This window comes from Phocoena sinus, chromosome 9, assembly GCF_008692025.1.
Source record: "Phocoena sinus isolate mPhoSin1 chromosome 9, mPhoSin1.pri, whole genome shotgun sequence".
Classification (NCBI taxonomy): Eukaryota; Metazoa; Chordata; class Mammalia; order Artiodactyla; family Phocoenidae; genus Phocoena; species Phocoena sinus.
In genome coordinates, this window is record NC_045771.1 from 32,447,506 (window position 1) to 32,461,787 (window position 14,282).

Below are 14,282 nucleotides of genomic sequence, written 5' to 3' on the forward strand. Positions count from 1 at the left end.
AATGATGTTTTGTTTTTTAATATGAAGGCCTGGCTTAAATATCTTAATTTCATTATCAATTCATGAGATATTTAAGCCAGAAGGCCCGGCTTAAATATCTTAATTTCATTATCAATTCATGAGATATCTTAATTTCATTATCAATTCATGAGAAGTTAACGGGCACAAGGATACAAAATGGTATTTTAAAGATAGCTTGGTCCCAGACAGTTATAATTCAACTTTTATACTACTGTTCTGTTGATCTGCCCACATCTTAGGAAGAGGGGCAGTCTTAGGGTTATTCAGGTTTTAGAGATGTAAGAACTCCCATTTGTTTAAGCTAATAATTAGTTCCAGAATTGTAATCTTAATTGCTAAACCCTAGTTCACACTTATAGAATTCAGCACATTTTCATTTTGATTGCAAACTCTAGGGAAAGTGGTCACTAGATAACTAGAAAGTTAGAATTCAATGAACCAATGCGTGCAAAAATGCTTAGCAGAGCAATGCTGACTTACGCCCTCCCAATGGATGTTAGCTAGTATTTATTTTTAAGTTCCAGGGTTCAAATGAAGTAAAATAATAGTCTAGTTCAGGAAACGCTATGGTGTTCCTGTTTGGTTCCACAGTTGTATTAAATAAATGTAGTTGCTTCATATTACAATAAATAAATGGGAGTGCTTTCAAACTTAATTACCTATCAGTAGAAAATGACAGGTGGTTCAAGGTACAGTCACTTAGTGTGGTTTATTCTGGTTTAGGGGACATAGTTCAGTGTGTTTCGAATATCTGTTTTGGATGTCTATTATATCTTGGCTACTATTGAATGCAAATGTTAATTTGTGTGGCCATTTTTTATTTACAGATCTCTCAACTGAACATTCCTGAATTCTCCTACAACGGTGGATTGACCACCCAAAGGTTAAGTCTGTTCAGTGCAGGTGAGTTTTGGCCAGATCTGAAGATCCAGGGGTCAAATTCAGTTAGTCTTGTGGTATCTGCATGATGGAATTTATTTTCCAGAACAGTTGTTAACTCATTTCTTTGCTTACTTCCCTCCCAAGTTTTTCATACTTCTTGCCAGTTTCCCTCCTAAGATTTCTTTCTCTTAGTAATTTCTTGCCAAGTTCCCCCACAATGTTTTTTTCTTCTAGTGACTAAATATGAAAACTGTCTAGTGGAATAGAAAACACAAACAGATTTTACTTCTTCAACTTACACAGTAAATATTTTTATTACGATGTGTATGTAATGAATGGCCATGACAAATATTTACCTAATGACGACCATTTTGTGGTTACAGAAGGACTGCAACAGCTTTGTGGAAACCAATTACATATCCTAAGCCTCGGACCTCTTCTCACATCCCCCACCCCACCTCCCACCATGCACTGTTACAAAAGCCAATTACGGCTCCAAACCAGGTCCTTTTACAAGAGAGTGAGTCACTGAAGAAAGACAGTCCAATTACTTGGTACCCAAACACTAGCCTGCCTGGGATCTGTTGCTGTCAGTTGTGAGACAGTGTCATAGGATAAGATATTGGAGAATGGCAAAGGAGTGGTATTCTCAAAAGTTTTAAAAGGCAAGAGGACAGTGAAACCTGTCACTCTTTCAATGACAAAATATGATTATAATCTCCTCACGGGATAAGTAAATTAATGGGGGCCAAATTATATTAATTCCTCGTTTTGAGCTAGTAAAATCTTCAGTGCTGGTTACAAAAGTCACAAATAGGAGGATTCTAAGGGTAGTTTGGGAACGTGGAAAGAAAAAATTGGAGGAGAAGTTAACGGGCACAAGGATACAAAATGGTATTTTTAAGAATTAACTATTAACTTGTCTAGAAATCCATTCTACTATAATCTAGATCCAAAGTAGGACATATAAGCAAGACATAGAGAAGTTCCTGAAAGAGGAGACCTAAAGGTGAAGAGTCTGAACAGGACTTGCTTACTCGTGTCTGCTTGTTACAATTTATTCTATCAGCATAGCACTGTCTCCATGCTCTTCCCTGTGATAAAGTCTTCACTCAATCCCACTGGCTGAATAGTTTTCAACCACAGACTGAAATCAGAAAACTACGTGAACTATGTTGTGTATGCTTTTTCGTATCGAAGCAAATTTGCGCCTACCTGCCTACTCCTACGACACCAGGCATCATTACACACTCAAGTGCTTTGTAGATATCAAAGTTGAATAAAAACACAAAAATGAGGAAGAAAATATTCCGCCTCATCTACAGTCCCAAGTCTAGATGTAGTACATTAAGAAACAGATCAGCTTTGGCAGTCAAAACGAAAACCTGTTGAATCATGAATGTTTGTATTTGGTGATAGGGGCCACAGAGAGAACACGCTGAGGGAGTGTTGGGCTGACACCAGCTGTTAACCCTCAAGGATTCTGTAGGTATTTTGTGTTCCTGTGCTCAAAACTCCTCCACCAAATGCTTAAAAAAATAAAACCTTCATTTTGGAAGGTTCTCACTGGCCTCTTTCAAAGGCGGGAACGGTTGTTTAACAACAACAAAAATTGGTAACTCTAAAGTCACTGAAAATGGGGGAAACTTGATTTTGACTGTCAGGATAGTCTAGCACTTTTAATTATTTTTATTTGTCACTCTCAGCAAAAACTTGCCGTTGTATAATTGTCTCCTCAAACTCTGAGACTGTGAGGCTCAGAAAAGAACATTTTCTGAGCAAAATTCTTGCAACTGACATGCCTACTTCAAAATATTTCTGAAACAGTCATCCAACAAGAATTTATCCTTCTCCCTATCAATGTACTTGGTGGAATATCCCAAAATAAAATTTTTAGAATCACTAATCTCAAGGAATTTACCATGTCGTTGGATAGATAACAGCATACAGGAAACATTCAGTAAAGAGAAGAGAAAATCATATACTAATGTACTCATTGTACTGACTACATTTGCCAGTTTAAAGTACAGGAATTTAGGAGAGGCTGGATGTTTTTGCCTATCATAAGATGACTAGGAAGACCTAAGTCAGTTGCAAAAGTCAGCAGGACAGAAGGAGCAGGGACTCAGGGACTATTAAAAATAAAAAACTAAGTGTTTTATTTGCTCTTTTAAGGCAAAGAGGATGAAGAGTGAATTGTACAATAAAAAAACAAAGAACATCATCATTATTAAAACCCATCTAGTGGTGTCCTCCACTGGTACTTTGTTAGCAATACCTGTGATCCCTCTGCTTGATCAGACATCTTAGTCATCTTAAGATCAGACATCTTAACTGACCTCCACATCCTTCTTTTCTAAACCCATAGCATCTCTACCTGTACCTCTTTCCAGTTCCTGTTATGTAAGGAATCCTTAATCCTAAACCAATTTCTCTTCTAATTTCTTAAGGAAAAAAATATTCACTTTTTCCCAAAGGCTCCTTTTTCCTGATGCCCTTTCCTAAGGATGCAAATATTGAATAGTACACAAATAAGGGATTCCTTATCTTCTCATAATTACTCTGATACTTTAGTCTCTTCTTGTCCATCATTGACATTATCTGGATTACTGAAATAGCTTCCTATTAGTCTTCCTCCTTCTAATCAGAATAGCAAATAGTACTACTACTACTACCACTAATAATAATAATCACTGTTTTATTTATTAAGTACTTTCTATGTGCCAGAAGAATCCACAAAACCCTATAAAATAGGTAATATTATCCTTATATTGCAGAGGATAAAACTCAGTATACAGCAAGGTTAAGTAACTTTCTTCAGTAGCCCAGCTCTATTAGGTTTCAAAATCTCTGTTCTTTCTGCTAGTCCACAAAGGTTCGAATCACATCCACCTTAATTCTGCTTCTCATATCACAGCCAAAGAGATATAACTAAATTGCAAAGCTGATTACATCACTTCCCTGATTAAAGCTCTCCAAGACCAAATTCCTGAGACTGGTTTTCAAGGCTCCCAAGACATGGCCCTCCGGCTTCATTCCTCCCCACTCACTGTTCCCCAATAATACTCTCGTTCTATCAAGATGCTTGTGGTTCCCTGCACAAACCAAGTGGTTTCATGTCTGGTTTTTCTGCTCACGCAGTTTCCTCTATCCAGAATATATTTTCCATTTTTACTTATCCTTCAAGGTGTCTGTTTTTAGAGAAAGTCTCCCTGAGAAGCTCCCTCAACTGGGCTTCAGTAGTGCCTGAGAGTACTTCTAGCCCAACGCTTGCTATATTGTATTGAAATGGTCTCTTTGCATATGTTTTCTTTGAGTAAAGGAATAATAAAGTTTTCATTTTGTACCCACCCTGCCTCCACCACAGTGAACAGTGTCTGGTAATCACAGAAGTCATGTTGTGGTGTCTGAAAAGGACAGAGAAACTAGAAGCACCTCCCAACCCCGTGGCCATTTCTGGAGCATGGAACCAATATGCCTACACGCCAGACCTTCAGGATCGTATGCCAACTGTCTTCTCCCACAGAACACTCCAACTTTTGTCGATTGGGTCATGTAGACCAGCTATAGATGACCACTTTTATAATTTTCTCTTACAACTGCTTTTGTCAGCATCAAAATTGATACTGATGATTTTTCATGGTTGTCTTCAATTACGCCAAACCCCACCTTGTTTCCACAGTACTCAGTAACAAGAACAGGCTCTCAGACACATTTATCTTACGTCATGCTCTCTAGCAGTATTCTCCACCTCCAAAGGAAATAGAAATGAGCTACTGTTTACTGAATGGCTAATTTGTACCAGATGTTGTGTTAGGCACCTTCTATTTATCTCATTTAATTTTCTCAACAATCCAGGGAACATCACTTGTCAATCTTCACTTCTTCATATCAACCTAATCTTCTCTACTTTATTGGCAGCTCTAATGTTCTTAATCAAAAAAAATTCCTCCAATGCCGTAAGTTTCACTCTTGTCACCATTAGAATTCCACAGGGAATCATTCCATCAGAGGACATCAGCCTTGTGCCTCCTCTGGAGATTATTCCTTACATTAGCAGACTCAGCTTCATCCTTTTACTCCTATAGAAATGTCTCTTTTCTTCCTATTAGAGCAACCATTACATTCTTTATTGATTTTTTTTTTCCCTACTGGCCCACGAACGTCCGCAGTATACAGACCTTGCTCTATTAATATTTTCATAAAATACAGCAAGTCTCAATAAATGTTTTCAAAATTAAGACTCCCTATTTTCTTATAGTTTAGAAGTTCATTTAGGCACAGAAAACCATATATTGTATGATTCTAATTATGTGAAATATCTAGAATAGGAATATTTTAAAGACAAAAGTTTGCTTAGGGCTGGGTGGACGAGTTAGGTATGAGAGAATGTAAATTGATTGCTAACCAGGATTTCTTTTAGAGGAGTTGAAAATGTGGTGATGGTTGTACAACCTTGAGAATATACTAAAAAAAAAAAAGTATTATACACTTTAAAAATAATTTTAAGGCTGGCCATGGAATCAGAAAAAAAAGGAATAATATGTTTTTATTCTTATCCTCTTTCCTTCATTATTTTAACAGTTTTATCAAGATATAATTCACATACCATACAACCATTCATTAAAATACAGGTCACTTTACTTACTATGCACTCTTTAGAAAATAGACCATATCTTTTTTTTTTTTTTTTTTGCAGTACGCGGGCCTCTCACTGCTGTGGCCTCTCCCATCGCGGAGCACAGGCTCCGGACGCGCAGGCTCAGCGGCCATGGCTCACGGGCCCAGCCGCTCCGCAGCATGTGGGATCTTCCCGGACTGGGGCACGAACCCTTGTCCCCTGCATCAGCAGGCGGACCCTCAACCACTGCACCACCAGGGAAGCCCAATAGACCACATCTTATTCAACTTGGCATTCAGAAGATAGTAAATGCTCATTCTATGAATTAGGTACCTATACCTCTGAATTTACTACTACTAATATAGCTATGCCATATGTGGGTTAAATATACTTTCACAGGTTTACTTGGGGGAATCAAGACACTATTTATAAAAACATTTCTATGGGAAAAGATATATTTAAAGCAAAAAATAAAACCTACCAGAAACCTGCCAACACCTTGCCACTAATAAACAAATAGAGCCCATGGTTTATCTTGCAGGGCACTCACTGTCAGTCCTACATCCTAGCCCCCTCCGAGACAAATATCTGTATTCTCTAGAAACACGCAGATTCTTTATAACAAATTTAATGAGTGTTCCAACCTCTAGGTTGTAAACACTATCCCTGGAAGAAGAGCTTTTGAGGAATGAAGAATATTTTCTTCAAGGTAAATCCAGTATTTTTCAGGATAGTTTTCATTTTTATTATGCTTTCAGAGTGTATGAAAAATAAGAGAATGGAGCTTTTAAAAACTACTGTTGAATGAGTCAGTATATACATAAAAAGCCATTTGTTCAAGGATGTAGCCCTCTTTTGTAAGGACTGCAGTTTCTATCTAATCCACAATTAGCCTTTTTTCTATTTTTCTTGCACTGCATTTTAAGCTTCATTTTATTCCACTGCAGTTTTTTTCATAAAAGTTGATTTAAAGGAATCTACTAATGTCAAATGCCATTTACCAAGGATAGTGATTTTGAATCAAGATCACTATTCAGGCAATACTACTGATAAGCCTCATAATGTGACATTTTCCCTGCTGATAAACCTCATAATGATATATTCCCTACCATTAACATCGATAATTATTGAACCCTTTATTATGCAATTTATGTATTGAATAGTACAAGATCCATGTACTGACTTCACTTGGAATGCTTTCTGTATTTCCAGATGATTAGCTCATTCCTCGATATTGTCACGAAGTGATTCATCGTAATTTTGCCTCTGTTTCAGAGAATTAGTCACTAAAAGTTGTATGGTTACACGTTCAAGGCCAAAGGATGAGATATAATCACAATTTAATCGCCGATTCCCTACTGGCGGTCAATGTTTGTTTCATTAGGCTATGGTGTTATTAAAATAATTAAAATCCTCTTATGAATTTTGAAGTACCTTTTAAAAAATATATGCTATATAAATGTCCATGGAGGACATCTGTCTCACTAATAAGTGTACAAAATTCTTACCATTCATAGAGTTTTTACTGTAACCAAACCAGACCACCACTTAAAAAATAAATTGTAATTTCTTTATGTTTCTGCAAGCTTCTTACAGCAGGAGTCATATATTTTATTAATTAATTTACTCACAGTTTATCCATTGTGGAAATGTGATTAATATATACAGATTGATTCAGTAAAAAGTTAAATATCTAGTTTGAAGGTTTCATATGCATAATCAGATATTTTTCACATAATTACTTACCTCTTCTAGTTGGCATGCTTTGATGACACTCCTATATCTATACTCATCATAGGAAACACCAAAGATGATGTTCTCTTTAATGGTGCCAGGCATGATCCAGGAAAACTGAGAGCAGAATGAAATTCTTCCACTGTGCTTAATTTTACCCTCTGAAGGCTCCAGTTCTCCCATAATCATCATTAGAAGTGAAGTCTGGAAATAAACCCATTGTTATTACGTTAAATCACTTGAACAAATCACTCTCAGGATGCACGTGCCTCCAACTGTCATCCTAAGCAGGAGTAACTATTCTAATTTTTACAGATTCTATACTAATTTATTCAATTCAAAAAAGTTTAAGCACTTCCTGTTCTAGGTATACTGCTATGCACAAAAGATACGAACAGGAATAAAACAAAGAGGAATAAAAGAGACAATTACAGTGGTGTGTGATAAATGCTACAATAGAGGCTCACAGAGATGGGGCATCTAATTCAGATTGTTGGGATGGGTTTGGAAGAGGTCAGGGAAAGATTAGTAACAGCTGACATTTATTGACGGCTCATTTATTTTCTCATATGCCTTGTTCAATCTATCTAATGCCGTTGTACCTTTCTTGGAAACGTTCAGAATCTGGGGGCTTCTTCCACTACTACCTGGATTAAGCTAATATCACCTCTTGCCAGAATAAATACAATAGCCTTCTAACTTAACTCTTTGCTCTGCCCTTGTCTTCCTATAATCTATTCTCAAAGTGGCCCTGTCAAAATGTAAGTCTGATCATGTTACTTTTCTACTGAAAACCCTCCAAAGGTTTCTAATGTCTTCAGAACAAAAGCCTAACTCCTCACAAGGCCCTTTGTAAGTCCCTCAGAGCCTTTTTACAAGGTCCCAAGTAATGGTGTGGCTCCCATTACTCCTCTGACAGCTCTACTCTCCGTGGCTCACTGTGCCAACCCCACTGACCTCCTTGCTGTTGTGTGAACTAGACAGACACAGTCCCATTTCACAGGTTTGCTCCACCCCTTACCTGGAAGACTTCCCCAGAGAGCCACATGACCTAATCTCTCACCTCCTTCAAGTTTTTGCTCAAATGTTACCTTTCAATGAGGCCTTCTCTATCTCCACTGCTTAAAATCACACCGCTATCACCAATCTTCCTTTCGGTTTTATCTTCATAGCATTTACTATCATATGACATACACACACACACACACACACACACACACACACACATATGTATATCTCCCACTAGAATGTGAGCCTCTTGGGTTGAGGAAGAGGGTATGTTGTGGGTTTTGTTCACTACTATATCCTCAGGGCCTAGAATGGCACCTGGCACAAAGTACCTACTCAATATAATTGCTAAATGATATTGAATTTTACTCAATAATTTAATGATATGATACATTATATTAAATTAGAAGGGTTCAATAACTTTAAACAGTGAATTACTGGTACATAAATATAGAAACCAATGGAAGTGAATTAAAACTACACAAACAAATCCAAATGCATAAAAGAACTAGTGTTTGATAAAGATGTCATCTAAAATCAGTGGAGAAAAATAGACTATTCAGTATATGGTGCTGAACAACTGAACAGCCAACTGGAGGTCAAACAAAAGAACTGTAGCCATGTATCACACCATATGCATGATGAACTCCAAACAGGCCAAAGAATAAGTATAAAAATAAGACCATAAAATACTTGAAGAAAACATTGAAGGATGCCTAAATTAAAAACAAACAGAAAGAAAAATGGAGTAAGAAAGCCTATCTATGACTCAAAATCCAGAAGCTACAAAAGATAAATTAAATCACGTTAAAAAAAATCTTGTGCACAGAAAACGAAAGGAAAGAGTGTCAAACTGAAATATTTGCAAGTTACATCACTCAAAGGAATAATTTCCCTCTTAAGTGATCTTAAAATCAAAAGGAAAAACACTAACATCTCATTAGAAAATTGTGCAAAGTATACAGATATTTTACCAAAAATTAAAATAGAAGTGGCCTTTAAACATATGACAAGATACTGTACTTTATTCATAAGTGCAAATTGAAAAAAACACTGACATACGACTTCACCCAATGAGGCTGGAAATAATTTAAAAATTAGATGCCGTCTAATGCTGGGGATGCTGTGGGGTAATAAATCTGCAATCTTATATGGACTGTATGGCACGTGAATAAATCGATGCAACCTTCAGGAAGTTTGACAGATATACAAATGCTTTACCATTTCTAGGAAGCTACCTTGCAGAAATACTTGTAGACATGCTAAATGGCATATATGCAAGATGAGTCATAGCGTCATTCTTTGTGTTAGTTAAGCACTGGAAATAACCCAAATGTCAATCAATAGGTGACTCATTACATTACAGACCTCTATCCAAACAATAAAATACTATACAGCGATATATATAATATATATACATTCAAAAAATTAAGAAGAGTAGCTGCCTGGGTTGGGAGAAATGGTGGCAAGTGGAAAATAAGCAGAGGAGAAACAGAAGTGAGAGGGAGAATTTTCAACTTTTTATACATTTTAATTTTCCAGAATTTTAAATTTTTAACTTTAATAAATAACAATATCACCTAAAATATATTAGGAAGAAAGGAGGGACAAGAGACAGACATCTTTGTGATATCTAGTTCAGTAAATTTTAAAATTCTTATTGTATAGGGAAAAAAATTCCAAAATTCCTTACTTCTACATAAAATTCTTCTATATAAAAATTAAAACTAGAAGTGTTATTTTCGTATAGAACAGCTTTATAAATCCCAACAATGGAATGGATCTGATTATATATGGATTACATATCTATATATAATATATAAATATATATATGTGTAGGCATATATTATATGTGTATATATACATATATATGTATACATATATATGCACACAATATACAGGTTAAATATAGGTTTGTATATATTAAATACAAAGGTTAAATATATATTTAACAATATTTATCTATATAAACTTATATAGATAAATATATAATATTTATCAATATAAACATTTATCAATATTTTGGTATTTTGAGAGATATGAAGTTAAATGTAAACATCATTGAATATAATATATATATAAAATACCAAATATTGATAAAACTTGGCAGACTTTGTATTTTATTTAAAAAGTAAGCAAAAATAGAAGCCAACAGCCATTCCACACATTTGATGCTCAGTTATTAGCAGAGCAAGCTAAGAGTTCCAGAGCAAGGCCAGCCAAGGCAGAAGACAGAGACTATGTGCTGTCAGGGGTTGTCAGCAAGGCCACAGACCTGCTTCAATTGTGTAGACAACAGAAGAACTAAAAATCCCCACACCCTGGGGGCGATACCATAAGCCAGCCTTTAGCTGGGGATACCCAGGAGTGTAGACTCTTACACCAATACTGCTTAATTAAAATAATTCAAGGAAGTTTCATAAATGAAAGATATTGAATGTAGATTAGAACCCCCCCAAAATTCATTTTCCCAAAGACATTCAATTAAATAAATTTATATCAAGCACCTATTACATGCTAGGTACTATGATAGTCCTTGGAATATAAAAACAAAGAAGACATGGTTCCCCTACAGTCTAGACATTAATAACAAGGGAGAGTGATAAAATTAAACCTGACCTTACTGGGTTTTTTTAAGAGACTAAGACGTGTGTTTTATTCAAAAATTAAACAGTCCAACAAAAATTAGGTTTTAAAATCTGTAAACTCTTTGACTCTGCAATCCTAGTCTTAGAAACTGATCATTAGAAAATTATGAAATGCACAAAGGTACAGATCAATCGATTTACAAATAATAGAGAATGCCATCATAACATCATTTATACAAAAATAACTTGGCAATAATCTGAATATTCAACAAAAACATGTAATGCTATGCAGCCATTGCGAATGACTGTGTTCTGCAGATAAAGCTTTGTGATGTGTTTGATTTCTATCTGAGTGAAATTGGTTACAATACAGTATTAGAGAATAATCCTATTTTGGTTTTTATAAACACATATATATAGGAAAATGTCTAGAAGAAAAATATTTCAAAATTTTTACCCGATTATCCCTAACAGGTGAAATTAGGAATAATGTGCATTTTTTCCCTGATATTTTTTGTTCTATCTGCATTTTCTTGCTTTTCTACAAAGTTTTAACAACAGTATAAACAACTACCATTTATTAAGCATGCACTTTGTTCCAAGTACTGCATCAAGGGCTTTCTATACATTTCCTTATCTAATCCTTATACCTGACCTTATTGTATTTTATATCTCCGGATTTCCAGAGATATAAAATACAACCAAAATCTCAGAGATAGCTACTTGATCCATAATGTCCTTCTGGACACAAGTATACACATATATATGCTTTTATAAAATGCAGATCATAATGTACATATTATTTTATAACCTGTTGTCTTTCTTCACTTAAGAGTATCTTCAGAGTCATTTTTTAACATCCCTTAGCCTGACTGAATAACATGCCATTATATAACTACACCAAAATTTATCTAATCAATCCCCTATTGTTAGATATTTAGGGCTTCCCCCAATTTTGGGCTACTGAAACTATGTTGTGATGAATATATAAAATCTCTGCAAACATACTAGGATAAGTCATACAAATCGACAAGTTATTTGGTTATTTTTAAGGCTTTGGATATACAAATTACCAAATTGAGTGGTGCAGGATTTATCTTGAAATGTGAATATTTTCAATTATTCTATCTTATATTTTAGTTAGACCTTTTATCTAATAAGATTAAAATGCTCCATTCCTATACTATGAAAGGACATCCTCCTAGACTGAGTTGCCAAGTTGTTTCTCAGAGGGGTTTAATTATTCCTAAGGGGTCACTGCCTCCATCTGACTCCATCTTCATGTCTACTTCCCAGAAGATGCAACTGTAACTCCAGCCAGCAATTATCTGCTCATCAGTTCTTAATAGAGTTGCCTGAAATTTAATTGCTGGTTAAGTCTTGTACCTGTAATCCCAAAGCTATTTGTTTACACCTTTAAAGAAGTAATTTTAAACACCTAAAGAAAATTAATTTTAAAAATTCTGTGAAATACTATTACTGTCTGCTCACAAGCAATCATTCTTGTTTAGATCATCTGTGACTCCTCCTATGGTATCATTTTCTTTTAATAGTGATAATTGCTAGTAATATTATACAAGAAATAGAAGGAAAAAGTAGCACTTGAAGAAGAAACACATTTTTCTAAGAAGAAAATGCACAACTACAGCTACTTTATTGAAAGGCCTGTTTCTCATGTGGGAGAATGTACCTGGAGAGAGAAATAAGCAAACTGTATATCACCAGCACTATGAACACCAAATTCAATGATTAGAAATTTTCTATGGCATTTTGTTTCCCACGTCTCAGACTAAATTCTTCAAAATATGGTTCTTCCTAAATTAGACATTAATAAATAACTGTCTTTCAGGAGTATTTCTATTTTTATTTACATTTTTATCTTATAGCAGCACTGCTCCTTCCTTCCTCCCTCCCTTCCTCCCTCCCTTCTTCCCTCCCTCCCTTTCTTCCTTCCTGCCTTTTCTTTCATCAAAGCTAAAATTATAATCAAATGGGATGAAGAACCTATTTTTAATAGACTTTCAAAGCAAATACCTATTATCCTTAGTAGCCCATTCCAAAGCCAGGAGGCCCTTTCTTATCCCTGATTTTATTCCTTCATGCCCTTTAAATTTATTTCCTAGATAAAGACAACAAGTGTTTATAATTATCTGAACAATAACTCAGGTCTTTGAAGATCACTATAAAGTCTTCTTCTGACAATAAACTTTGACCCTTTAGCTTTCTAACCTATTAATTTTTGTCAGATATATCTCCAAGTATCCACGGTTTATAATTAGTTGGGGTGGGGGCAGGTGTTGAGGCTGACCAGCACTGAATAAATTAACATTCCTATGTATTGCCTTCAAAAAACTGTCCCAACTCAATAATTTTTCCTCATAATAAATCATAAGCAAGTCTGAGTCCATTCTCCAAAATTCTAATGTCAACAAAATGGGACCTTTTACATGCAGTTACTGAAGTAAAATCTAAGCCATGATTTTCCTGGACCAGCTCTGAGAAAATGTCTGTGCCACAGACTGGTAAAAATGGATGCTTTATTTGTTCAGTAAAGTTATTGAATGCTCATCCTGTATGTGCATGACGCTGTGCTGAGCAGTGTCCAAAATATAAAGATATAAAAGAAAAAGTCACTGAAAATAATAGGAAGAAATAAAAGGCTAGAGGATGCTATCAGTGGAATAATTTATATTATAAGGAACTCTATATCCAAGTATTCTCCTAATACCAATGTAAGAATTTCTCCAAAACACCTTATTACATTACAGACAAACTAGAAAAAGAAAGGAGAAAATCATGTCAAGTTAAGATCTTCATAATGAGGTATAAATGAGACTACCTTGCCTGCTCCAGTAGATCCAGCGACGGCCAACAACTGTCCTCTTTCTATATTGAAACTGATATCTTTCAGGACAGGAGCACCGAGAAGTGAGAAGTTACTGAAGAAGAGGCTGTTATCACCACTGGAAATTTTTCTATTGTTATTATTTTGTTTTGCTTTCTCAAATAATTTCCCAAATCCCTGTAAAAAAACCAACAAACATGTTTTTCAGATATTTTCAATAGCTATTTGCATTATGTATGATTAGTTTGAAAAGCACATGGCACATGACCCATACTTTACAGCACACAACTGACAGCACATGATTTCTAGAGCACATAATCCAAAACATCTGAAAATTATAATAATAATTTCAATTTCTCAGATTCTTGCTCACCGCCAAATTTAATTAAAGGTATCTATCTACATATATAAAGGTATCTATATATATGTGTGCGTGCGATGTAAATATATACACACACATAAATATATATCCTCTCCTATAGGCTGGGTACATAAACATAATTATTTAATCTTCAGTAGAATAACAATATATGAGGTAGATTTTATAATCCTCTTTCAAAGCTGTAGACTGTGACTCAAAGAA

At 35.2% G+C, this 14,282-nt stretch overlaps 1 protein-coding gene across 1 annotated transcript in view; it reads right to left on the bottom strand.

The window, feature by feature from the left end:
- Window positions 1-14,282, bottom strand: part of CFTR (CF transmembrane conductance regulator) — a 211,267-nt gene that overhangs the window by 124,545 nt on the left and 72,440 nt on the right. Inside the window, exons 10-11 of the mRNA XM_032644014.1 lie at window positions 13,694-13,876; window positions 7,271-7,462 (exon numbers count right to left, since the gene is read on the bottom strand). Of these exons, the coding sequence (XP_032499905.1) occupies window positions 7,271-7,462; window positions 13,694-13,876 (375 nt within the window). The remainder of the gene's footprint in view (window positions 1-7,270; window positions 7,463-13,693; window positions 13,877-14,282) is intronic.